General features: G+C 29.8%; 6 protein-coding genes across 9 annotated transcripts; 3 read left to right on the top strand and 3 right to left on the bottom strand.

Annotated features, from left to right (window-relative positions):
- Positions 1-80: 80 nt before the first annotated feature.
- Positions 81-1,880, top strand: LOC123263894 (THAP domain-containing protein 1-like). Of its 2 annotated transcripts, none has more exons than XM_044726940.1 (4): positions 81-386; positions 521-832; positions 1,074-1,278; positions 1,352-1,880. In XM_044726940.1, the coding sequence occupies exons 1-4, from the start codon at positions 316-318 to the stop codon at positions 1,652-1,654; spliced, it is 891 nt and encodes a 296-aa protein (XP_044582875.1). In that variant the 5' UTR covers positions 81-315; the 3' UTR covers positions 1,655-1,880. The 2 variants fall into 2 exon arrangements, with proteins under 2 accessions (XP_044582875.1, XP_044582874.1); XM_044726939.1 differs by having other exon boundaries at positions 87-386; positions 933-1,278.
- Positions 1,773-4,387, bottom strand: LOC123263895 (cytosolic Fe-S cluster assembly factor NUBP1 homolog). Its single transcript, XM_044726941.1, has 7 exons — positions 4,228-4,387; positions 3,774-4,015; positions 3,279-3,380; positions 2,648-2,738; positions 2,293-2,558; positions 2,021-2,207; positions 1,773-1,951 (listed from the first exon to the last, which is right to left on the bottom strand). Exons 1-7 carry the CDS (start codon positions 4,256-4,258, stop codon positions 1,899-1,901), a joined length of 972 nt encoding a protein of 323 aa, XP_044582876.1. The 5' UTR covers positions 4,259-4,387; the 3' UTR covers positions 1,773-1,898.
- LOC123263893 (tektin-3-like) lies at positions 3,588-7,091 on the top strand. Its single transcript, XM_044726937.1, has 9 exons — positions 3,588-3,686; positions 4,359-4,504; positions 5,261-5,503; positions 5,651-5,883; positions 5,960-6,069; positions 6,144-6,292; positions 6,357-6,579; positions 6,651-6,805; positions 6,873-7,091. Exons 1-9 carry the CDS (start codon positions 3,642-3,644, stop codon positions 7,081-7,083), a joined length of 1,515 nt encoding a protein of 504 aa, XP_044582872.1. The 5' UTR covers positions 3,588-3,641; the 3' UTR covers positions 7,084-7,091.
- An 82-nt stretch (positions 7,092-7,173) lies between these two features.
- On the bottom strand, positions 7,174-8,278 carry LOC123263896 (cytochrome c oxidase assembly protein COX11, mitochondrial). The gene is made up of 3 exons (XM_044726942.1): positions 7,895-8,278; positions 7,509-7,826; positions 7,174-7,419 (listed from the first exon to the last, which is right to left on the bottom strand). Exons 1-3 carry the CDS (start codon positions 8,102-8,104, stop codon positions 7,255-7,257), a joined length of 693 nt encoding a protein of 230 aa, XP_044582877.1. The 5' UTR covers positions 8,105-8,278; the 3' UTR covers positions 7,174-7,254.
- An 87-nt stretch (positions 8,279-8,365) lies between these two features.
- Positions 8,366-24,530, top strand: LOC123263892. Of its 3 annotated transcripts, none has more exons than XM_044726935.1 (16): positions 8,366-8,563; positions 11,211-11,500; positions 11,653-11,766; positions 12,138-12,551; positions 12,738-17,943; positions 18,042-18,111; positions 18,378-18,449; positions 19,643-19,829; positions 19,952-20,068; positions 20,765-20,941; positions 21,038-21,205; positions 21,298-21,390; positions 22,123-22,165; positions 22,282-22,394; positions 23,814-23,944; positions 24,376-24,530. In XM_044726935.1, the coding sequence occupies exons 2-16, from the start codon at positions 11,354-11,356 to the stop codon at positions 24,410-24,412; spliced, it is 7,089 nt and encodes a 2,362-aa protein (XP_044582870.1). In that variant the 5' UTR covers positions 8,366-8,563; positions 11,211-11,353; the 3' UTR covers positions 24,413-24,530. The 3 variants fall into 3 exon arrangements, with proteins under 3 accessions (XP_044582870.1, XP_044582869.1, XP_044582871.1); XM_044726934.1 differs by having other exon boundaries at positions 18,039-18,111; XM_044726936.1 differs by lacking the exon at positions 24,376-24,530 and having other exon boundaries at positions 18,039-18,111; positions 23,814-24,149.
- A 271-nt stretch (positions 24,531-24,801) lies between these two features.
- Positions 24,802-26,882, bottom strand: LOC123263891. The gene is made up of 4 exons (XM_044726933.1): positions 25,689-26,882; positions 25,504-25,615; positions 25,051-25,204; positions 24,802-24,966 (listed from the first exon to the last, which is right to left on the bottom strand). Exons 1-4 carry the CDS (start codon positions 25,851-25,853, stop codon positions 24,822-24,824), a joined length of 576 nt encoding a protein of 191 aa, XP_044582868.1. The 5' UTR covers positions 25,854-26,882; the 3' UTR covers positions 24,802-24,821.
- Between the last annotated feature and the right edge of the window lie 10 nt (positions 26,883-26,892).

The raw sequence follows: 26,892 nt of genomic DNA, 5'->3' as shown, positions 1-26,892 counted from the left end.
AAAACATCCTTTTATTTTTATTTAATTTTTTACAAATCACACATTATATTACTAGTATATCATTCATTCGGAAAATACGGAAATTCCCGAAGACTTAAAAAAGCTTCTCACATACAATAACAATACTAGTTTAACCCAACCTGTATATTATTACTTTATCACATGACAGTTCTTTACAAACTATCATTGTTATCAACTATTTAAATTACTTTTAGAGTGAACAATCATTAAATTATTTAAATTATCAATATTCTTCAGATATTTCAATAATTTATTTAAACTATTGGTTATATTATAAATAAATTTATTTAAAAAATGGGTTTCCGATGTATTGTAACCAGCTGCAGAGCAAGATATAAAAAAGAAAGTCCATTATCATTTTATCAGTAAGTTTTATTTTTATTTTTAATATTCTCTTTGTTTAAAATTCAATAATAATAATTATTTTAATTATTAGATTAATTTGTATGAATTTTTTTGAGTAACCTGAGTTTCTACATTCATACATTTATATTTTCAGACTCCCAAAGGATGAAAAAATGAAGGAACAATGGTTTTCAATTCTAGCAATAAATAATTTAAAATTTTCATCTATTTCTCGAATTTGTTCCCGTCATTTTACTGATGAATCGTTTATTCCAAGGCATTTTGGTCGAGGTAGATCATTACGATCCGATGCTATACCAACACTGTTTATAGGTGATAATGACAATAATGATAACAAAGTTATTAAAACAAGAAAAAAATTTACTTCGCCAAATATTATTTCTGTACGCAGACAACCAAATATTGTTCCTGTGGGTAAACAAACAAGCGAATGTAATGAGAATGAGTAAGTATGCAATTTATTATTTAATTGTTGTATTTTTTTCTTTACCATTATCATAATTGAAAATATATTTAAGTAGTTATAAATTTTTTATTTTTTAAAGAATACATTCAGATAATCCGTCGCCAGTTATAAAATCTGATGAATTATTAGAAAATGATTCAAGACACGCAGATGCATTAAATTCTAATACTGTAATGATATCTGAAATGAATTTGAAAAATTGTGAGAATTCAACTCGTAGACGCAGATACTTTGAAGGTGATTTTAGTATAGAAGATATGGATTCACCGCAAAATGCAAGGTTTTATTTTCAACAAGCTAGAAACCGTATTTCGGAACTTCAAAAACAAATCCAAATAGTGAAGAAAAAAAATAAGCAGTTAAACGATAATCACTTAAAATTACTCATGATAATAAAAAAATTAAATCCAAATGACAAAAGCCTGGTAAATATTCTTTTTTATCTGTTTTAATGGTTAAATTACTAGTGTAAATATTCATTATATAATTCTTTTGCAGATGGATGAAATGTCAGAATTAAACAATCCAAATTTTATTGCACCGGTTACGGTAAAGTGCGAACAGCTAGAAAATGACAATGAAAAGACTGAAATATTTAGATATGAAGCTTATATTCCAGATGAAGATAAATCGACAATGTCGATTAATGATAATGAACAAGAAAATATGAACAAAATATTTAGATATGTCGCTACTAACAGTATCGACACTGACAAATCATCTTATAGTGTTGAGCAAGAGGCTGAAAGTGTAATTTATCGATATATTTTTAATGAGTCAGATCATGATTATTGTACGTGACATTTTACGGTAAATATCATCATGAACTATAATTTTATGACTTTATCGTATCATTTTTTCCACTGTGCATCATATTGGTAATTGAATTACCGAACTGAAAATAAAAATGGAACTTATGTGTGAAAAAATTTTCTATTTTAATAATAACACATGATTAAAATATAAATAACACTTTTTGTAATGCATTATTAATATACTTATGATAATAAATTTATAAAGTTTGGAATTTTTTATTGTATTATTATTATTCAGCTTCTGCTGTTTTCATTTCACTGTTTTCGCACTTGTCAATGATCCCTGTTAAATAAATTAATTTTATATTTATCTACTCAATATTTCAACGATTTAAAAATAAGTTTGACTTACGAGTAACAATTTTTTTGAGCGCAGCAATTGTTGGTGATTCGGGCATTTCAGTAAAAATGTTTTTACCTTCATCAGAACAGCGTGCTAGCAGTGGATCCAAGGGAATAGAGCCTAAAAATTCAACATTCATTTCCTCAGCCATATTTCGGGCACCTCCAGTCAATGCTGGGAATATTTCAGCGCTATTCTAATAAATAAATAAATAAATTAGTAATTACTTAATTAGTTAAAATAAAATATACCTTTATCGAGAATTTAAAAATGACACTTACTTTGCATTTTGGACAAACAAAAATACTCATATTCTCAACAGTACCCAGAATAGGAATTTTAACTTTCTTACAAAAATCTATTTCTTTTCTGACATCAAGCAAAGCTACTTCTTGAGGAGTAGTAACAATAATTGCTCCCGTTATTCCTGTATTTTTCAAGTATGTAGTTGCCGATAAATGTTCATCAGATGTACCCGGTGGTGTATCTAAGATTAGGTAATCCAAATTACCCCAATCAACTTCTGATAAAAATTGTCTAATCATTCCTGTAAAAAGTATATATAAAATTCAAATATGAAAAAAATTTAAGGTATCAGAAGTTTAATATTTATAAATTATAAAAAATATATTTTACCATTTTTTTTAGGTCCTCGCCAAATAACAGCATCACTAGGACTATTTAATAAAAAGGCTATTGACATAAGTGACAAATTATCTTCTACATACTGCAAAAATAAAATATTGAATAAATTTTTATTAAAAAATAATCTAAGAGTGCAAGAAGATGTTATGAAGTGCAATTAAAATTTTAACCCTCGGAGTATACACCTCCAAACAGAACTTGAAAGTAGACACGAGGTTAAATTGATCCTACTTGACTTTCGAAGAATTATATCTTAGAAACTATGCATTTTATCGGAATTCAGGTTATTAAATTTTTGGTAGGTAAAACAATGTTCTGATGAATACAATAATTATTATTCTAAATTAAATAGTTTTTAATGTTGAAAAAATTAATCAAAAATGAACTTATTTTCGAGAAATATTTTAGGATAAAAAAAATTCTGGAGTCAAAATGATCCTCAGTGTACTCCGAGGGTTAATAAATTTGTAGTATTAGAAATTATACTCTGCCAAAATATCGTATACAAAATATATACTTGTGTAAGTAAAAAAAAATAATAATAACATTAAAAAAATTGCAGAACACCTTCTTCTCATATCTTCAATTTATGTAAATAAATAAATAGAAAAAAAAGACATACAACTGGAGACCAGCCAGAACCACTTTGGTGTATTTGTTCTCCAACAACTCCCAAGACTCTTGGTTGTGACGGGCCACAAATGTCGATATCCAATACACCAACCTGAAAGCAAATTAATTACAATTATCAATAAAATAAATAATGGCAATAATATCATTTTTGCATTCATAGGTTCAGGAGTTTAAAGACAAAATCCAAGAGCAATAACATAAAACATTGAATCGCGAGTATGCATTAGTAATCAATAAGAAGCTGGTACAAGCTGATACGACACAAATAGCGAATCGCTATAGATAGATGGTGAATTTTCGGAGCTTATAGGATCAATGCTTGTACAATGTTTTTAGTCCTTGACATGGAACGATGTACATTGAAAACCAGATTGATGTTCTAGGTTTAGGCAAGAAAGTAAGTATTTTGTTATTTTCCACAATAACTCTAATAGAAAATTTTTACACTTGCTTACTTAATAAATAAAAAAGTTTCTTTACTTACATTTCTATCTGCACTGTCTGCAGCTAAAGCACGTGCTATTAAACAAGTCATTGTGCTTTTACCAACACCACCCTTGCCTGATAATACTAAAATTTTATTTTTCACATCAGCGAGCCTCTTTTTTACTAATTCGATTCCTGGATCAGGTTGCTTTGTTGCACCTGACGCACAAATATTTTGGTTTGGACAACCAGCACATGCTGATACCTTTCCTGCATCATTACTTTCTGTTCCAGGACAGTCTGTAAAGAAAAAAAATTAAAATTTTAATCAACTGTCATGTAGCTGACGTAACCTATCAATTACGTTTAATTTAAAAACAATTCCTTAATATTATTATAATTATGTTTTTTATTATTAATATGAGTTAAAATTTTTTTATTTTAAAAGATATGTTAGGTAATTTTTAATTATATTTATTTATTTCTACTTATACTTGTCATTAAGTACGTACGTTCTGGAGCATTTGTTGGTATATCAGCCATATTGGAATTACTGATAGAAAATATAATTAAAACTTTTGATTTGTTTTACTTATTGTTTGTTATTAATTTAGTTATTGCTGATTTAAAATTTTTTTGATAGCTAATTCAACCTTGGGCTACTGTTGGATCATCAATGGCTTGTTTGGAGCCTGCTATTCCAGTTCGTGGAAGTGATTGCAAGAGAGTTCATTCGCTAATGCCTTGGCGCCCGAATATTGGATATGAAAATGTTCAGTTGGTTCCATTGTAAGTTTAACGTTTGATTATTTTTTTATTTTTTGCTAGCTTATAGTTTTACATTATTTTAATTAAATAAATTATACTGAAATTGAGAATGAAAATAAATTTAGCAGATATTTAATAATTTTTAGAATTTTATTTAACAAATAAATTATGGCAAAAAAAAAATTATAAAAAAAATTGACATGTAGAAATTTTAAAAAATTAATAATGCAATTTTTTCAAAATAATTTTTTAGAATAAACTTTTTTGTTAAAAAAAAATTAAAAAATTTTCTAGTGACTGCTAACTTGAATGTCATAAATTGAGAGACATCTGACAATTTTTAGAATTTTTTTAACAAATAAATTTTAGCAAGAAAAATTTATTTAAAAAATTCTATCTTTAGAAGCTCTAAAAAATTATAAATATCATTTCTAGACTTAATTTATTTTTAAAGAAAAATAAAAAAATGGTCAAATTTCTGCTAATTAGAGTGTTATTTAAATAAAAATATATTTTTTAATGAACTTTAAGAAAAAATAAATTAAAAATTTTTTTATTTTTTATGAAAATTAATTTAGCAGATATTTTATAATTTTAATAATTTTTTAACAAATAAATTATGTCAGAGAAAATGACAAAATAAATTGACATTTAGAAAATTAAAAAAATAAAAAATGCAATTTTTTAGAAATAATTTTTCGGAGCAAATTTATTTATTAAAAAAATTAAAAAATGGTCAAATGATTGCTAACTTCAATATAATTATTTTTTATATAGATCGACAAAGTGTGTGTCGAATTATGCAGTGGATCCAGTAACTGAAATGTCTACTGAACCATTAAAATTTCCAAATCTCGTGACTGGATTTCGACGAAATCCTGTTCATGCATCACAATCAGCTCTTCATACTCGTTATACTCCAAATGAGTGGTTTCAAAAACAAATAAAGTATTATAATGAAGCTGATGCTAATACTTACTACTCGGAGCGCATAAGAAATGACGCTGTAAAAATTATGCGGTAATTATTTATTTAGTTTACATTAAGCTGTTTTAATTATCGTAATTAATTAATCAATTGATTGATGAATAGTTTGTCATATTTTGTACGACAAATAAATAATTTATTTACATTTTAATACTGTTATTTATTAATAAATTTTTTTAGAGCTGCAGAAGAAAAAATTCAAAACTTCCAACATGATTCCGATCGCAGATTAGGCGAACGAATTACTGACGTTACTTTTTGGAGAAATGAAGTAGCATCTGAATCAGAAAGACTTATTCAAGAGTGCGAAAGACTTCAAGATTGTCGGGCTGTGTTAGAAAAAGCTGTTCAGGATATCGAAGGACCACTACACATTGCTGAAGAGTGTCTTTATCATCGTGAAGCTAGAAAAGGCTTGTAACGGCATAATTAGCTAGGAATATAAATTATGAAAATTTTTTTTTAATTCTCTTGCTTTTTTTATTTTAGGAACTGAACTTGTACACGATGATTCAGAAAAATGTCTTCTTTCTGAATTATCAAATCTTCGATCAAGTCAAAAAAAATTAGAAGCGTGTCTTGATAGAGTCAAAGATCAGGTGAGTATTAAAAAAATAAAATTATAGGCTAATATATTGTAATAAAAAATATTATGAATGTTTTTTTTGTTAAGTTACGAAACTGTCGAGCTTCTCAGAATCAGTTACAACTAGATATGAAAAATAAAGAGAGCGCATTAGGAATTGATACACTTTGCCATCAATTAAATAATTACAGTCATGGTATACAATATTATTCGGGTATTGAAAAATATGACCCATGGTAAATGAAATTTTATAAAAATTATCGTATAAAAATCAAGACTATTAACTAAAAAATTTTTTAGCGTTTCAGAACAAGAAACTTGGGCAGATGCAGCTAATAGGATAGTTCAAAAGTCACAAACTGAACGAGCTAAATCAGTCCAATTGCGTGCTGAGGCAGAATCATTAGTCAATCGTGTATCCAGAGAAATGTGGGAATCATGGACTTACTCCAATAACGCCTTGGCTCGTCGTAGCTCTGAAATGCTGGAAGCTAAAAGCCAACTACAACAACATCTCCACAAAGTATTTTATGACTAATTGTAATTTTTCATATGATAATAATTAATAACATAACGCAATAAATAATTATTCAGGTTCAACAAGAAATATTTGATGTTGAAAAAAATATGGAAGTACTCCGAAAAGCAATTGCTGACAAGAGTTATGCTCTGAAAGTAGCTCATACTCGTTTAGAAGCACGAATGCATAGACCAGAATTGGAGTTATGTCGTGATTATGCTCACGTTAGGTTTGTAAATTGAATTACTTAATTAAAATATAAAATATTTGTATATAATATAAAAAATCTATTACAGCTTGCAAAAAGAAATTGAAAATGTAAATCGAGAAGTCGACAAAATGCACAGAATGTTAAAGGAAATAGAATGTCAACACCAACGATTACTACGAACAAGAAATTCATTGGAGCATGATCTAGCATTAAAGATAGACGCGATGTATATTGATAAAGAAAAAGTATGTGGCTTACGTCGTGCATACCCAGTTAACGCTCTCTTTAGATTTTAATTGCTACATGTACCAAAGAATAGTTGAATTAATTCGATTAAAATACTTAGATTAAGTCAAAATACGTAGGCAATCACCTGTACTTAATAGTTTAACTATTATTATATTACAATTTATTAGTAATATTATATCATTTGTACATTTTAATCCAAACCGCTATAACTACAATCTTCATGATGACGGCGTCGTATGTGGCTTTACATAACTTGGTATTGGTAATTTAAATCCTTTTTTAGCTTCAAAAAATGTATATGACAATGTAATATCACTCAAATTTTCCATTAGTGGATTTTCAGCAAACTCTGGGTCGATATAAAAAAATACTGGCATGTCAACCTTTAACATAACATAGTTGTCATTAATATTAGAGAGTAGAATTAAAAATTATGAATGTTATAAAATAATAAATAAAGATAATTATTAACTTGTTCATGAGGATTTAATTGTTGTTCTTCAAAACAAAAACATTGGATTTTATTGAAATATTGTCCTGCTTCAAATGGAACAACGTTGTACGTAGAAATACCGACAATTGGCTTATCTGTCGGATTAGTAGCTGTATAAAATGCAAGTGCTGTTTCACCTGGTACAACTTTTATTTCTTTTTGCTGAGGCTTAAAGTTCCATGTCATAGCTGCTGCGGTGTCAGCTGTAAATACTACCCGGATTTCTCTATCCCTAACGGGCTTCATTGAGTCAACCATCGATGCATCGTGTCCTACAGTTCCTCCATAACTTGTTGCCTAAAAACATATTAATTTTATGAAATTAATTGTAGTAAGATATCAACAATAAAAATATAAAATTTCACCTGACAAAAAACTCGGTATAGTGGTACTGCGGCATAAGCTAGACCAACTGAAACTACACCAAGTGCAGTGAGATAATGTGATGTTTTTAATTTATTTCGACGTAATATTTCTTCTTCTGTAGATTCTCTTATCGCAAATTTTACAGTATTTGTAAAAAATTGTCTATTTGGATATTTTCGGCATACACTATTTATAAATTTCACCAACATGATCAAATTTTTATTTTGCGGTTATTAAAAACAGTTTCTTATATCGAAATAAAGTATAAATTTAATTGTCAATTTTTAACATACAATTTAATTCGATCATGTTAAATTTATTTATTTAAAACTTTTTTTTTTATTTACATTTCACAACATTTCATCATTTTGACTAGGTTACAGTTTTAAAATTCTAACATTCTGTTTGTTACCATCAGCAACATTATTATCAACCGGGTATACTGAATTTCAGTTGTCAGTATTGTTTCAACTACCAACGTAAACTCTAGAATGCAGCAGCGAAATGGAGATAATGATGGGAAAATACGGAAAATGAAATAAAAGAAGAAGAGAGTGTTAGTGGCGTTAGTGATCGTTCGTTTCTTGATGTTTACGGTGTACCGCACGAAATAAATCCGGTTAAAAAGTGTAATAAACTCTTCACCGAAGATAGTTATAGAAATTGATGTGAGTATCAAATGAAATAAATATTTAGTAAATATCAACAATAATAATTTTACTTGTATATTTGGCATCTGATTTTTTGACTGAATGGCGTGAACCCCAACCAATAATGGTGGCACATTTATTCAGCAAAGCCACCAGTAGTGTAATGCTCTATATATCCACCAAATCGATAAAAACTATGGATGCATTCATTTTTAACCAACTTTATTCTATAAAAATATCCTTATCTCAATAATGGGTTATTTTATTTTTCATTTTCATAAATAAATAATCAGTAATTACTGCAGTGAATTTTTATCCTTACAATCATATTATTTATTTAAGTTTAAAAAAAAAAATTTTAAAAGATAAAATTTTATTGCTATTTTTTTTTTGGCTATTAATTACTTTGAGTACGAGGACCGCGGTCTACATTTAAACTGTAATTATGAAATTTTAATTAGTATTAGACAGCTATTTAACTATGTAATATTATTTATTAATTATTTACGGAAAATTTATTTGTTTATAAGATTGCGAAGAAATTTTTAGTAAGTACATATTGAGAGAAATTAATTATTTTATTAATAACTCATTATGTAATTGAATTTTTCAATATTAATGCTGAGAATAGAACATAAATTATTTTTATTCATGCTAGTATCGTTGGCCAAAATAAACTACTTGATAGCTGTCTCATTTATTTTATTTTATTTCTTTTAAAGAGTTCAGCTATTTTGCAGTTGCTGTGGTACTTACTCAATAATGTTTACAATAATAATAATAACAATAATGATTAATGATGCAATAAATTAGAAAATATTAGTGCGCGTTCCTTTTGTTAACAAAGGGCAATTTGCTGCATTATTTAAAAAATAATCGTTTTTTTAAATTAATCCATAAATTAATTTTCGTAGATCATCATTTATCGACAAGGATTTACAACTCTGCCAGAAATTACTACTGAATAATAATAATTCATTCAATCTAAACTTGTCGCAGTATATCTACCTGAGAAATTCTTCAATAACAATTTGTCATTATTTAAACATGTTCTACTGCAACGAAATTATTGCCAAAAAAATGAGTGCCAAAAACAAAGACTATCATTCAAAATCACTCGTTGATATCAGTGAGAATGGTTGAACAAAATAGAAAATTAAACAAAGAATTGTAATGAAAGAAGCTATTTTATCAACCAGTCTGTTCTGCCAATGGAAGTTTTGAATGATAGTAATTGTTATTGAAAATTTTTTGTCCGGCTGTATTTTTATTGTGATAAAAAAAAATGAAACAATGGTAAATATGTGATTGGCGCACTTAAAAATTTTCCATTAGCTATTTAAAATAAAACTCTATCTAAACATGGTCTGTCAGAACATACCTATCAAAGCTATTCTCCTCAATAAATTATTTACCGTAGATTAAATTATTAACATCAACGTTATTAGTTGAATTTTCACAGTCGAAAGTTTAAAATTATTGATAAAATAATTTTTCGTGTAAAAGTTTTTAATTTTTATTGCAATCATCGCATTCATAATTAATTAAGCAAATAAAATTACTTTATAATAGAAATAAAACTAATAAGATAGAATATTTTTAAAATCATTTTGAAATTATGTTCATAGTCGAAGTGTTAATATAAGGCTAATTAATAATTTTATGATGATAAAGTATAAATGATGGTGAATATTGGTAATTATTTACAAGTGGGGTCAACCCTATTTTGGGCCATATCTAGGAGAAAAATTAACATTTTTTAATGTTTTTTTGATTCTCCTTGTTTTTACGGTGGATTTATGATAACAAATGTTATGAAAGGAAAAAATAAAGATTTCGATAGCTTTTTTGCCTTCAAAAGTTGGACAAAATTTTGGCTCTCATGTTTTTGGATAAAATTTCTATTTTATCTATTTTGATGTTTTTGATATATTTTTTTTTTTAAAGTACATAAACAAACGAACAATTAAAAAAAAAAAAGTTCAATATCACAATTTTTTTTTAAATTTATAATTTTTTTTGTAAATTTGTTAAAATTGTGATAATCATTTTTTTTTTTTTTTAATTCATTTTTTTTATGTATTTTTCAAAAAAAATATATCAATAAATTCAAATGGAAATTTCGTTCAAAAAAATGAAAATGAAAATGGTTAACCCCCCTTGTAGATATTTATCTAAATATTATATTAGAGCAAGAATTTATTTGACAGCTATAGTATCGAAGACTTTGATTTAGAAAAGTTTTAATTTTAGTATTTTTTTATGGCAGATTGGTTAATGCGCTATTTCATTGAGCAAGCTTCTTGGATAGACATGCTATGATTGAATGTATTATTACGTTCTGTTAAGTCACTTATGATAGAGTTGTAAATGTATTCTTATGGATTGTGGCTTTTCTTTTGATTTTTCTCTGGAGTCAGGATATTTTTTAAGATAATTAATATTTAATATTGATAGAAAATATGTTTCCAAAAAAATCAATAATTATAACTAATGTACTATAATAATAACAACAACCCATTTCTACTTTTTCGTAGATATTCTTAATGCATTTATTTTTATATATATTTAAAATAGTATAGTGTAATATAACTTAATATTATGACGTTTGTTGTTGCGTACTCTGGAGTATTTGTAATAAGAATTTTCTCCACACCTAAAATAGCGTCCTATTGGACAACGCAACCCCTAAAAACGTCCTCAACATGCTCTAGCTAAGTCTAAAATCAAGAACAAAAATCGCATGAGCTAGAGTACTGAGAATTCGGAATATTCAGTAAACAAATAAGTAAACAAAGAAAATAAACAATGCAAAATTGGGGTCAATGGCAAGTTCCGCCGGCTGGTACAGCTGCTGGACCGATGCCACAACCACCAGCGGCTCCAGGTTATCCTTCTACTGGCACTGATCCCATGGCGACAATGCAAGCTTATATGCAATATTATAATCAACCAGTAAGTATTTTTCATTTTTATATTATAATTGATGATAATTAAGTAATAAGTAATATCAAGTGACAAAGACTTTTAATAAAAAGTTTTTGATCACTTTTTTTATTTTTAATATCAAAAGATAATCTAATAAATATTATATAAATTAATAACAGGCTCCCAGTGGATATACTACTGAACAATGGGCTGCAGCTCAGCAACAAAATTGGGCTCAATGGCAACAATGGCAACAACAATATCAGCAGTGGCAAGCACAATATGGTGCAAAGGTATAGGACGTATTTTTTTAATTTCAGAAGTATAATTTTAAAATAATAAAAAAAATATTACGTTTGTATCGTTATAAAAATTACAATCATTAATGTTAATTGTTAATTTTTATATTTAATTAGAATTATTGAATACATATTTAATACAAGATATTTGATTCATTTTTAAAGATACAGTCTATTGGAGTAACTTTAGGCCGTCAGATTAAAATTGGATACCTCAAAAATAAAAAATAAAATTTTTAAACAATTCTAAAATATGAACAAATAATAAACATGTGATTAAAAATTATCTTGGTGGCATAAAATTTACTTTTATGGATTGTAAATGAAAACAATATTCAATGTTAATAAATAATTATATTTTTCAGTATCAAGAATCAATGAAACAGATGTCTAGTATGACCTCAGGACTTCAACCTCCTCCACTTCCTAAAGAAGACTTTTCAACAAAACCACCTTTACCACCTGAAAACATGAACCAAAATCTTGGTATGCCCCCGCCTACCCAAAATAACTTTCCATTTGCGTTTAAACCAAACGTAAATCCTCCCTTGCCACCTGGGCAACCACCACCACCCCCTGAAAATCCTCCGCCGTCTGATAATGATTTAACCGGTATTAAACGAAGTGCTAATGATCATCTTAATACTAGTAGTGCTAAAAAAACTAAAAGTGAAGACGATGAACTTACTGATGCTGAAAAAACATTTGACGCGCAATTCAAACAATGGGAAGAACAATTTAATAAGTGGAAACTACAAAATGCTGATCATCCAGACAAGGTAAGTTATTCATTTTTCTTTAACATATTCAACAGATACTGATGTATAAAATCTTTTTTTAACGTGATGTTTTTTAGATTATTCATGTGTAATTGATCATCATAGTACTTTTTTTTTTGATACACGTTTATCAATAGTTGTTACGACTAATTATATAATTATAATAAGCGCGATATTTTATTTTAGGCACAGTACAAGCAGTATGAAGCAAAATGGACATCATGGCGAGAAAAATTGATTGAACGTCGGGAACAAATGAGAAAGAAACGTGAAGCGCAGAAAGCTAAAGTTGAAGCTGAAAAGAAAAAGGCTTTACCCGGTGGTGATAAATTACTCAATATACTATCGAATACCGAAAATCAAGGATTGATAAATAATTTATTAGGAATTGGAAAAACGCTTGGTTTGTCTGGTAAAGAAGCATCGTCAGTGTCAACTAGCCAACCAGCTTCAACTTCTGTTACGGCGAGCTTAGCTGTTCAAGCACCAGTACAGCCAACAATGCCGGTAATGTCTACCACGATGACACCTGAAGTGAGTCAACAAGCTTGGGCTGCTCAACAATGGGCTCAATATAGCATGGCTGCTATGACTGTTCCATCTTACACAAGCTATCCACCACCTGTGATTCCACCACCAGCTCCGTTAGGGGCTCCAAGTTCATTAGGTTATCAACCAATGGCTCCTCCGCCTAATCCGCTGGGCAACTTTTCTCAACCACCACCAGGATTTCCATCTAATAATTTTTCTCAACCACCTTCTGGAGGATCATCGGGAAATCAAAATGCGCCGTTTAAGCCTGATGACAACTCAAATGCGCCATTTAGAAATGATCAGTATAATAACAATAACAAAAATAATAATAACAGCAACAATAACAATAACAACAACAATCAGTCATACAATGATCGTTTTGGCTCTAATGATTCTAATAATCGTCAAGGCCAGGACGGTGTGGGTCAATTCCGATCTAACGATTCATTTAATCGCGACAGTGGCCCGAACCGATTCAATCAAGATGACCGCAATAATTTTTCAGGCGACCGGTTTCGTCGCGATGGACCATCAGGTCGGGACTTCGGATTTGACAATCGATCAAATGATTATCGTTCAGGTGACTCTTTTGGATCTAAGGATCGATCTAATGACAGAAACTTTGGTGATGATAGATTTTCTAGAGATGATGGAAATTCAAGAGATACCAATCGATTTGGAGGAGCTAATAGAGATTCATTCAACTCCAGTTTTGACCGTGGATCAGGTTCAAATAATCGAGAACAGATGGATTCGGAGGATCGTTTTGGAAAAAATCAATTCAATGATGATCGGTTTGGTTCTGACAGATTTAATTCAGGATCGGATCGAAGAGACAACTTTGACAATTCGAATAATCGTAATCAAGGCAGAAATAGTCGATTTGACCAATCTCCGGAAATGTCACCAGAGCTTAAAAAATTAATGGAAAAACGACGTATTGCGATGGATATATTTAAACCATCAGGAACCTTTTTAGGAGCTGATAAATCTGATACAAATTTTGGTTCTTTGAGTGAAAGTTTCAAAAAAATAACCGGTGACTCACCATTTTTGCCAAGGAATCGTTCTAGCGACTTTGGTAGAAATTCATTTTCTGACAACAATAAAGGATCTTTTTCGGACAGTTTTAACAAGGGTTCAGGATCTTTTGCTCCTAACAATGACTCCGATAATAGATTTCGGGATGATTTTCGCTCTCGAGGATCCGATTTCAACCAGCGTGGTTCTGATGACTTTAATAATCGTTTTGACAATACAGGACCTCGTGGATCTAACGATTTTGGTCCTCGTGGTAGAGATTATGGCCCAAGAGGCTCCGACTCCGATTTCGGTAAGGATCGTGGTTTTGGTAGCATGATGAATCGATCCAAAACACCTCCTAGAGATGATCTACCCCAAAATGATTTCATGAAACCACCGCCTTTGATGGAAGGACGTCAACAAGGGATGGAAGGACGTCAGCAAGGGATGGAAGGACGTCAGCAAGGGATGGAAGGACGTCAGCAAGGGATGGAAGGGCGTCAACAGGGGATGGAAGGACGTCAACAAGAAATGGAAGAACGTCCATCATTGATGGGAGAACGTCCACCATTAATGGGAGAACGTCCACCATTAATGGGAGAACGTCCACCATTGATGGGAGAACATCCACCATTGATGGGAGAACGTCCACCATTGATGGGAGAACGTCCATCATTGATGGGAGATCGTCCCTCTCTCATAGAACGACGTTCTCCTCAGCCTGAAGACCATTCAATGAAAAAAGGATACTCAACAATGATGGATGATCAATCTACAATGAAAGAGAATCAGACGCCCTCAGAGGAAAAACAACTGTCTGCAGTTAATGAAAAAGAAAATAAAAGTGAGCCAGTTACATCTCCATCAAATCTTCCGCCTATGGATATCCCACCGTGGATGGATTCTCAAATGATACAAAATCGGTCTGATGATAAAGAACATGGTACAGTAGAATCTTTTTCAGTTCCCGAAAAATCTAACGAAGCGAACAATTTTGAAACAAAAACTGAAATCGATAAGAATCAAGCTGCTAGAATTGTGGAACCTGAAAAAAAGTTGGACGTTTTACCGTTTATGGGTGAGAATGATCCAAAACCTGAAGATCTTAATATGGAACCACCTCCTGAATTACCAAATTTAGGCCCAGTTGATAGACCATTTGAAACAAAAGAGCAAGGACGAGACTTTAATTCTAATTCTAGTGACAAACCTTTTGAAAAAAGAGAATCTGAACCTCGTCCTTTCAGTGGTAATGAACCTAATTCATTTGAATCTAAAAATTTAGATTCATTCGGACCAAAAGGGTCTAGAGAGCCTAATACTTTTGACTCTAAGAGATCTGATTCATTTGGTCCTAGAAATTCCGATCAATTTGGACCTAGAGGGCCTGATGGATTCGGACCGCAAGGCTCTGATTCATTTGGTTTTAAACGACCCGATCCATTCGGACTCAAGGGACCCGCTCCATTTGGACGACAAGAAACTGAATTATTTGAACAAAAAGGACCAGAACCTTTTGGACCTAGAGGATCTGATTCGTTTGGTCCGAGAGGATCTGATTCATTTGGACCTAAAGGAAATGATTCATTTGGACCAAGAGAAAAAGATTCATTTGGACCTAGAGGATCTGATTCATTTGGACCAAGAGAAAAAGATTCATTTGGACCAAGAGGAAATGATTCATTTGGACCTAGAGGGAATGATTCTTTTGGACCCAGAGGAAATGATTCATTTGGACCTAGAGGAAATGATTCTTTTGGACCCAGAGGAAATGATTCATTTGGACCTAGAGGTAATAATTCATTTGGACCCAGAGGAAACGATTCATTTGGACCCAGAGGAAACGATTCATTTGGACCCAGAGGAAATGATTCATTTGGACCCAGAGGAAACGATTCATTCGGACCTAGAGGAAATGATTCTTTTGGACCGAAGGGACCCGATTCATTCGGTCCAAGAGGTTCTGACATGTTCGGACCAAGAGAACCTGATTCATTTGGACCAAGAGGACCTGATTCATTTGGACCAAGAGGATTTGATTCATTCGGACCAAAGACTGGATTTGATTCATTTGGGTCTAAAGGACCTGGTCCATTTGGGCCAAGAGGACCCGATTCTTTCGGGCCAAGAGGAGCAGATCCATTTGGCCCAAGAGGACCTGATTCATTTGGTCCAAAAGGGCCTGATTCATTCGGATCAAGGTTCGGATCTGATACGTTTGGACCAAGAGGTCCTGCTCCTTTCGAACAAAGAAGAACTGAATCACTCGATTCTAGAGGTTCTGAAGGGAGTAGTTTCCGAAATCTCGATTTGTTTGGTCCCAAAGGACCTGATCCATTTGGACCTAGAGATCAAAGTGATAATAGATTTTCGTCTTCTTTTGGGTCATCCTTGAATAATCAAAGAGATAGTTCATTGCTCGGTGGTCCTGGAGGCTTAAATGATGATCCCTTCAGTGCAAGAAATCCTAATGATCCATTTTTAGGTCCTCGAGGACCGGATGACTCTGATTTTCGTCCGGCCAATTCTGGACCATCTTTCGGTTCACGAACGTTCAGCGATCTTCAATTTATAACACCTAGCTCTGAAAAACCTGCACCGCTTCGTGGACTCAATGAAAAAACCTTTGGTCCCAATCAACCTGCTGATGATCAACCGAAAATTCCATCACTTTTATCCGTTAAATTCGATCCACCAATAGGCATGCTGAAAGAACTTCGCGATGAAATCAAAGACAGTCATCCTCTGGACTCTAATCGACCATTTGATCGACCGTTCGGGCCGAATTCTATATCGGGACCTGGACTAGGGCCACAATTAGGTCCTGATAGAGATTTACCAATGCGACAAAATTTCCCGATGAAAGATTTTCTTCTTCGTGACAATAATCCTGTATCAATACTAGGACCTGGTCCCAGCTTAGGACCCGGACCAGGACCTTTTTCATCTTCGTTTGGGCCTATGCAGGGTGGTCCAAATGATATGCAATCGGGCTTCAATAAACCTCCAATGCATATAGATATGGATAATTCTTTTTCTCGACGCATGGGAAATCAACCTGGTGTCAGGCGTGATGGACCGATGCATCCATCGTTCTGTATTGAAAAACAATTTAATTATAACCATGGTGATAGTGCTCCTAATGAAGTGTTCAACGAGTACAGGCCATCAAAAGTTACAGACTATGGACATATTCGTCGTCCTTCTGCTCAAGACTACGTCACACCAGTGCATTGCTTCGATTACTCTCATGGTAGATTGAAACCTGTAGTCCCCGATCATGAAATTTATCCTAGGTTGGAATTTAAATACTGGCAAGAAAATGAACATAATTTAAAGGAGTACAATGATAGTTTCTCAGCCTACAAAAATCGCCATAATAGAACTAAGATGGCTAATAAACGAAATAGAAGAGAACCCAGTCCTGTTTGGAAGCGCGAAGATCGCAAACGATTCAGTGATCATTATTCATCATGGGAGAGAGAAGACAATCGTAGAGATAGAGACAGAGATAGAGATCGAGAACGGGATAGAGACAGCCGCGGTAAAGACCATCGTGACAACAAACGAGTAGACAATTGGGAAGATCGACGGGGAGAAAGCCGTGAAGACAGACGAGGAAATAACCGAGATGAAAAACGAAGTGACAGAGGAAAAAAAGACTCATTCTCCTCTGGACATCATTCTGGATATTCGAAAGATTCTAAAGACTACAAGGATAATAAAGATTCTAAGGATCATAAAGAAACTCGGGATAAAAAAGAACGTCAGCCATCTTGGGAAATTGAAATTGAAAAACTCAGTGAAGAAACTGCACGTAAAAATGCTAGTCAAGGTAATTTAATATCTAATTTAATTGATGAGCAATGTATAATCATAATTTTTTTTTATAAACTTATAATTTTAATTATCTTTTTTTTTACGTATCAGCAGAAAAAGCCCGTGATAAGTTAAATCGAAATCAAAAGGACTCTAATACTGAAATAAAAAAAGACGAAGAAAGGTAAAATCATAGAAACTAATTTTATTTATTTTTATTTCTTATTGTAAATTTTGTGTTTTAAATTCTTGTTATTTGAATTTTTATTGGTAAAAAAAACAGCTAAGCCTTTTGCGGAGTTGTTTATTTTACCATAAAGCTTAAAAATTTCGAGTTTTATAATACAAAAATTTCACAAAGAATATTTTTTTATTTTTTATTGTGGAAATAAGAAATATATTTTTTAATGTGATATATGGATGAATGAATGTGTGTGTCGATGTTAATAGATCTAAAGGGAATGTAAGCCGACAGGAGAATTCGTTGAACAATATCGCCGACGCATCTAATCAGGATTCCAGGTATGATTATTTATGTGATTGATTATCATAGAATAATTTTCATATCAATATTAATTACACAATGATGTTTACTTTTAACATCAAGTAATTTTTGTAACTTTTATTGAGTGAAATTTTTTTTTTAAATGATTTTCGGATAGGAATATTTTTACAGTTGTGATACTATTTTTACGAGAAAATTTATTATGTAAAAATGATTTATATTGATCTTAATAAGCGACAATTATTGTTTAATTACCTCCTAACATTTGGTCGGTATAAAGAAATATATTCCAAGCTCAAATTCTGTTGCTATGCAAGTCTATCCTCTATAACGTTGTAATCGATATAAATTTACTTAGTACATCAGATATTTTAACAGATCTGAATAATTAATTTTTGATAAAAATTTTTTTTGAAAAACAAATAATGAAATGTCAAGGTTTGTTTATTAAAAAATAAAAAATAATAATATTAGTGTTACCATTTCAGTAAATACGGTATTAGTGTTATGATTTTCATTGGAAATGAAAGTGAGAATTAGTCACATTTTTTAATTATTGCAGCGCAATGCGCGCAATTTCCGTATCACTTATATGAATAAATATAGTAATAATTATATAGTTATAAAACTAAAAATGTGCTTCTAAAAACTCATAAACATATTCAATGATTTATAGACATTTAAAGCCAATTTATCGAAAGCGATTAATTATTGTAATTAATAATGATAATTATTATTATTACATCACCAATGCATACCATGCACGATTTTAAATCACTTAATTGAAATTTTCCATTTTTACCATATTACACCTATAATTATTTTTCGATGCCCATTATTTATGTGTAATTTGTTTATTATGATAATCTGTTGCATTTGAATTTACGTACTTTATCGTCCATTATTATTATCTCCGCTTAATTGTTTACACTTCCCCAAACAATGCGATAATTATTAAGAACTATTTGAGTCAATCAACTGTTTATTATTAAATCTGAAAATATAAAAATTAATATAATTTATTTTTATATATATTTACACGATAAATATTTTCGTTAGACGTTGCGTTTATATTGCACCTGATATCTCAGTGCGATTTCATAAATTTTGTATATTTTAAGCCAATAATGCTTAGCAAATTTTTTTTTTTGTAAGCCAAGGATTAAATATGAGAATTATCTCTAACAATAAGTTGTTGATTTTGTTACAGTCAAGATGTTACCAATATCGAACCGAAGTCCCCGCCAAGGACAATGGAATTGGCGAAAACATCAAATCTCACTATTATTGATGATCTACTCTTCCCACCTGGACGTCAGAATAGACCGCCAAAAATAGCCATCATCTTGCGAGGACCACCTGGAAGTGGAAAATCTTTCGTTGCTAAACTTATAAAGGTTAGTTATTGAAAATTATTATTATAATATAAAAAAAACATTTTTAGATTTTTTTCTAAATTATATATATATTAGATTATTATCATAATACGTATTAATATAAATTGTCTATTTTCTTTCAGGATAAAGAATTAGAACAAGCAGGCTCAGCGCCACGTATTCTCAGCTTAGACGACTATTTTTTGACTGAAAAAGAAATAGAAAGTACTGATGATAATGGCAAGAAAATTATTAATAAGGTCAGTGAAACATATTATTATTATTATTATTATTATTATTATTATTATTATTATTATTGATGTATATTTAATATATGAAGATCGGTGTTTTAAATTTATTAAATCAAAGATAGTTAATATTATAAGCCAGACTATCCGATCCAAATTGTTGGATAATGACTAATTTTTCATTATTATTTCTTCACCATAATATTTTATCGGTATGAGGTCTCATACCATCAGAGAAAATTTAGGTGAAAATAACAATGAAAATTTTTTTCAACAATTATTATTAGAGAATGATATAATTTTTTACTCAGTGTAACTTTTTTCAGTAACTAAAAAAATAATTCGGACGGCCCAGACCAGGACTCGAACCTGGATTATTATTGTCGTCCGAATTATTTTTTCAGTCAAATTTATCTCTAATGACAAATTTAGATACAAATTGAAAATAAATTGTTTATGCCTGGAGGGAATTCAGGCTAACAATATTATGAATAATTAGAGAAAAAATTGTTGTATTAGACTGGATAACCAATAAACTGAAAATTTTCAATGATTTACGTCAGAAAAATATCTATAAAGTATTATAAACCAGTCTTTAGAAAAAATAAATATTAAAATTATTATCATTATTATTAATTATTAATTATTTATTATTTATTAATACTTAAAAATTAAAACAGCTGGATCATGATTTATTTTCAATTGCAGGAAATGGTGTACGAGTATGAAGAGGGAATGGAACCAAGTTATTTAACATCACTAGTCAAAGCCTTTAAGAAAAATATCGTTGATGGCTTTTTCAATTTTATAATACTTGATTCTATAAATGAAAAAATTTCTGACTATGAAGAAATGTGGAGCTTTGCTAAATCAAAAGGCTTTCGGGTAATTTAATTATACTTTTACTACCAAAAATATTTTCATTTTTAATTAATATCAAATCCTAATTATATTAAATAACTGATTTTCTTTTGATTAAAGGTATACATATGTGAAATGGACATGGACGTTCAAATATGTTTAAAACGTAACATTCACAACCGAACTGAAGACGAAATAAACAGAATTATTGATTATTTTGAGCCGACACCGAATTATCATCAAAAATTAGATGTCTCATCATTGTTACAAGACGAAGCCATCGAACAGGTAACTTACTCAAATAATTTTCTGGATTCATGCACAGTTAGTGAAGAACTTGAGATGATCCGTTATTAATAAAATTATTTTGGATTTATCAGGTACAAATGGAAGAAGTAACTCCTGTCACTGATAAAAAAAGTACTGATTCTAATGAAGATAGCCAGGATAGTCAAGAAGGACAGAATTCATTGGTGAGACGTTTATTTTAATTTTTTATAAATTTAATAAATAAATTTTGTTAAGTTAATAAATACTTGTTAGATTTTTTAATTAATTTAATTTTGAATCGTTTGTAAAACTTGGTATGGCGTTAAATTTAATTATTACTGAAAACTAAAAATCTTGGTATTTGCGTATGCATTCTAATTTTTAGATAGAAACTGATCAAATGTTGAAAAATTTTATTCCATAGGTAATAATGGTAATACATAGAGTAACAGCGGTAACATAACTCAGATCTGTATAAATTGGATTAGTTTTTTATCAATCTGACCTTGATGTTAATTTAAAAAAGTTGTAGAAAGGATATTTAATTGTATATACTTTGTTTGAAAGTGTTACCCGCATAATTTATATACTTTTGATCGCATACGAATTGCTCTTAAGTTAATCAGATGAGTTTATTGATCATATGTAAAGGGTATATAACTTGTTGCTTGTATTGCTTTATTTGTGTAGAGTTAAACACAATCATTGGGTTTTTATGCTATAACTACTTATGTCTCTATCTTTACCTAATAATATGATATGATAAGTGAGTAGCACTTAATTTAAATGTATGTATGTATACAAAGTCAATATATAATAACAAGATATAAGTAGTGGTGGTTGTTGCTATATGTCATTAGAACTGATAAATTGAGCGTTAATAAAGTTATAAAGATTACTTGAGAATTAGTTTTATTAATTTTATTCATTTATAGGGAGTTAGCAAATGGGAAAAAATGGAAGCTGAAAACAAACTAGGTAAGCTTATATTTAATTATCAATTTGATGCTATAATTAGTTTCATACATGGTTATGAGTGATTTTATAAATGAAATTTTCCTGGACTCTGTTATATTAAAGAAAAAAATTTACAGACCGTCTGGATGGTTTAGCAAAACGCAAAAATGATAGTAAACCTCAAACAATGGAGGACTTTTTGCAAGTTCCTGATTATTATGACTCAGAAGATTTATCAGGGAAAAAACGCGTAAGTAATTAAAAATTTTGTAATCTATATTATCAAGAGAATAAGAAAAATTTTGTGGTCAGTGTATTTATATGATAAAATGGATTTTTATGGTTAAATTTGGTATCGTCAAAAAAGTCTTGACTTGGAGTTGTGGCTTTTCAAGGTTTCATATCATTCTCACCAATAGTCAATTTATGATGATAAGTATTTAGGCTGCATTCGAAAATGCTCTATCTCTAGATATCTAATTAAGAAATGACTTCATATCTTGTGAACTATTAACAATTTTAAAGATATAAGCTCATCCCGATGTTACACTCATCAAGACCTTTCATTTGAGTACCCACATAAATTTTTCACATATTTATATATATTATATGGGTGATTCTCTGTAAGGACGTCTTAAATCTGTACAAAATTGTCCGACCAAATTATTTTTGATTTTATTAGAAAAAAAATTAACAAGGGCTACAAAACTATCAGCTTAATGATAATAAATAAACAGCCAAATTAATTTTTGTTTTTTCGATATTTGTGTCTTTTGCCATATAACATGACACGGGACTGTTTGCCAGGGGACTGAGTTTTGAAGTGGCCCAAACATATATTTCCAGCACAAACGGTGCTTTGAAACTAAATAAAATGTCGATAAAGCAAGCGCTAACAGCCCTATGGTTATTAACTTAAGGCTATTTAGATCCTTATAAACCTTACAAAAGGTAAAATAACACACTGGATTTTTTTTTTGGCTTTAAACTTCTGGCAGAGGACTGTTCTTAAAATGCCTGGGACAAACTTTGGTTTAATGAATTTAATGAAACAAATTAATTTTCGGTACTTTTTATTGAAGAAGATTGTTAGTTAACTAATTAAGTTCATAAACATTATGGACCAAATTATATATTATGGACGAATAACTTAAAATTTAATCTTAAAATTTTAATTTTGGGAATGGGACAGCCCAGATGACTATTATTTCGGTGGTTTACGAATTTATAGCAAAAATACCAAAATTTATTTCATTTTAGTTTTCAATGCTCCAAATAGAAATGTTTTTTTACTTTCGTAACTAATTTTTTTTAGTAACAAAATAACAATTTTTCCAATAAAAAAATGCCTGGGACAACAAAAAACATCCTTACAGAGAATCACCCATATATATGTATATGAAAAATATATCAAAATGCATGTGGATACTCAAATGAAAGCTCTCGATGAGTGTAACATCGGGATGAGCTTATATCTTTAAAAACGTCAATAGTTAAGAAAGTACAGTGCAATTTAACAAAAGTCATTATTTAATAAAGCAAAATTTTATCTATTTATAGTTCACAAGTCACAGCAGTCACATAGTGACTGCAAGGTTGCTAGTACATTATTTAATAAAATAAAAATAACTTCATCAATAGTAATAATTTTTGATCAAATATGTTGCAGGTCCGATGGGCTGACTTGGAAGAACGTAAGCAGCAAGAAAAATTGCGGGCAGTTGGTTTCGTCGTCGGACAAACAAATTGGAACCGTATGATGGATCCTACAATGGGCAGTAGTGCACTCACACGGACCAAGTACATATAAAATACATTTATCTTCCTTAATTAATCCATTCAATTGCAATTCATGAAATTGCTGTGATACTGCTATTAATGATGTTTATGATTTGTCCCGTTTTTTGTTTTAAGTTAATTTAGTTCTTAGATAAATTTATATTGCGTGGTTTTGTTCCAACATTTGTACATGATACGAAATATGTTTAATTGTCTTATCTATGAATTTAACAAAAAAAACCTCATTTTTTTATAATTTAATAATGAAATTATATATTTTTTACGATTGCTATATCAATTTAATTATAATTGATGTTTATTTTAAACGCATGATAGGCGCATTATTTACGTTACTTTTTTTTTTGTTCGATTTTTTCCATATATTTTTGTTAATTAAACGTCCCGCTTTTATTGAATTTATGCGTGTATTCAATTACACGTTTCTCTTGCAGGTTTTACGACTCGAAGTTACAACACCTACATAATTGAACGGATTAATATCGCGGTTATTATTTAATTATTCAACAGCAATTTTATAAAAAATATTATTTAAGAATAATTAGAAAATTGAATGTCAATTGAGCCATTTTAAATAAAATTTGTAATATTAATAATGATGATATTAATAATAATAATTACTAATTGTTTAGTAGTTCGTAAAAATAGAAATCGCTTTTTTTCTTTATATGTCTTTTTTTTTATAAAATAAAAATCATTCATTTTAATCATGAGGTTAACCACAATACATTTTTCACATAAATCATTCCATAAATTGAATGCAAAATAAAAATAGTTGATTACTAAGTATATAAAAAATAAAATAATTAAATGAAATTTGTATATAATTTGAATGTAAAATTAAAAATAAAAATCAGTCCAGTAATTATAATAACATCAATTAATTATATTCAGGTCGCAGAAAGTTTTTAATATTCTCTTTTTTACAACTATACTCTGGTGGGCATTGTTTCAGTTCTCCATACTCAATTGCCTTGCGAAAATCAGAAATTGTTTTTTCATAATCATTGTCAGGGCGGAGAGTTCTGTAAAAAATTAAAAAAAAGTATTAATTAATCTTAATCTTTGTAATACATTTAACAAAAAAAAATTATGAATATAAAATTTACGGTGGCATTAAACTCAGGGTCTGAGTTATCATATCAATTGCGTGCAAGTAATTTCTAGCAGTTCTTGGTACTTCACATGCTGCTCGATAAAGACAGGTATCACCTATCAAATAACCCAATGCAAGAGCGATCTCTTCTTCTGATACAATATTTTCTGTTTTAAAAATAAAGAGAAATAAAATGTAAAAATCAATATTCTTGTAAAATCTGCAGAGAAAAAAAAATTAACTTTGATCAAGTAGATAATTTTGAATGACTTTCTTAAACTAAGAAATTTTTCTCGATTAAAGTAAATTTTACTTGATTCAAGATTTTTCTGACTTAATTCAAAACAATGAAACTCCTCAAAATTATTTTTTTAGTTTAAAGATTTTTCTCTCAATTCAAGTTAATTTTTTTTTTTCAGTGTGATATTATTATGATAAAAAAATTAAAGAAATGATCGATCATCACCTTCTTCAAGTTCGCGGTTTTTATAGTCATTATTTTCTAAATACTTTGTTCCTATGACCATAGTTTTTAACATCAGCAACAAAATTAAATTCGATAGATTTAAATTAAGAACCTAAGTATTAAAAATAAAATATAAAAAATAATTGAAAAATATTGTACCACTAAAAAAAATAGTAATTAGTTACCTGGTTCGTATTTTTGGATCTCTCTACCAATTCTTTCGCTACTTCAACCAACACTGAATTGGATGTCTGTCTGCGATTGTTGGCATATGCCACATTAGCATTGCAGCCAATTACAAAAACATTGAGGAAAATTGCAATAGTCAATAATTCGTAATAGCACTTCATTATAAAATAACTCTTAAAAAATGAACAAGTGTATAACTTCTGTCAGTGTTCTCGGTGGTAAACTAACGTAATGCCACTTTAATAATATTATCAAGCCTATAAATACTTTCCTTCTGTAAAAAATTTTTTCAAACCACTGTTTTTTATTAGGGTAATCGGAGTGTAAAATTGGCATGCTTTCCTTTTTTTTTTCTATTGTCACAAGAAAACCTAGTGACAGATATATTATTTTTTACCACAAAACATGTCATTTAAAATTTGCCGAGAATAAAAGGTGAAAGCTTTTCATAACTACTTTTACTTAATTTATATTACGCGAATCAGTGCATTACACAATTAAAATAAAATTGTAGTGATAAAATAAAAATGTAATCTAAATATTTATCACTAAATGTCAACTGTACTTAACTTTCATTCAATTACTTAGTAAGTTCATTCAATATGGATGGTGGTTTTTAACTATCCATTAAATAAAGATAGAAGAAAAAATCGTTAACCACCTGTTGCTTGAATGGGCATCGATTCACTAGAATTGTTACTTTAATATTTGTATTTTATGCTTTTATAAAAACAGCAAACAAGATTTAAAATTTTTTAACAGTAGATATTCACCCCGATTGAAATAAAACTTAATATGTACTTAAAAAAAAAAAAAAAAAAAAAAAAAAAAAAAAATTCTATTGCAAGTACATTACTGTTAACGCAAAATTTGTTAGTTAAACAAGTATCATCAAGTAAAGTTTTAGTTATTAGTTTTCGCGCTCCCTCCTAGAAAACTTCCAGCCATCTGCTAGAAAACAAAGTTTAGAAATTTTAGAAGTAAGTTGTAGTTTCCGTGTAATCAATTACAGTTTTCTATACTTTGAGGAAAAAAAAAGTTTCGAGGGTCAGCAGCTAGTTTGTGAATAATTAATGTTTAGGAGGGAAGAAAACGATAAAACTACTGAACTATGATCGCTGAGCAATGAACAAAATTATTTTTATTTCTACTGCATTTTCAGCGGTCAACGATCCTTGCGTTTGTAAGTTTATGAAGGGA

Source organism: Cotesia glomerata, linkage group LG4, assembly GCF_020080835.1.
Source record: "Cotesia glomerata isolate CgM1 linkage group LG4, MPM_Cglom_v2.3, whole genome shotgun sequence".
Taxonomy (NCBI): Eukaryota; Metazoa; Arthropoda; class Insecta; order Hymenoptera; family Braconidae; genus Cotesia; species Cotesia glomerata.
Note: the sequence above shows the minus strand (reverse complement) of the source record. Positions and strands in the feature narration are given on the sequence as shown.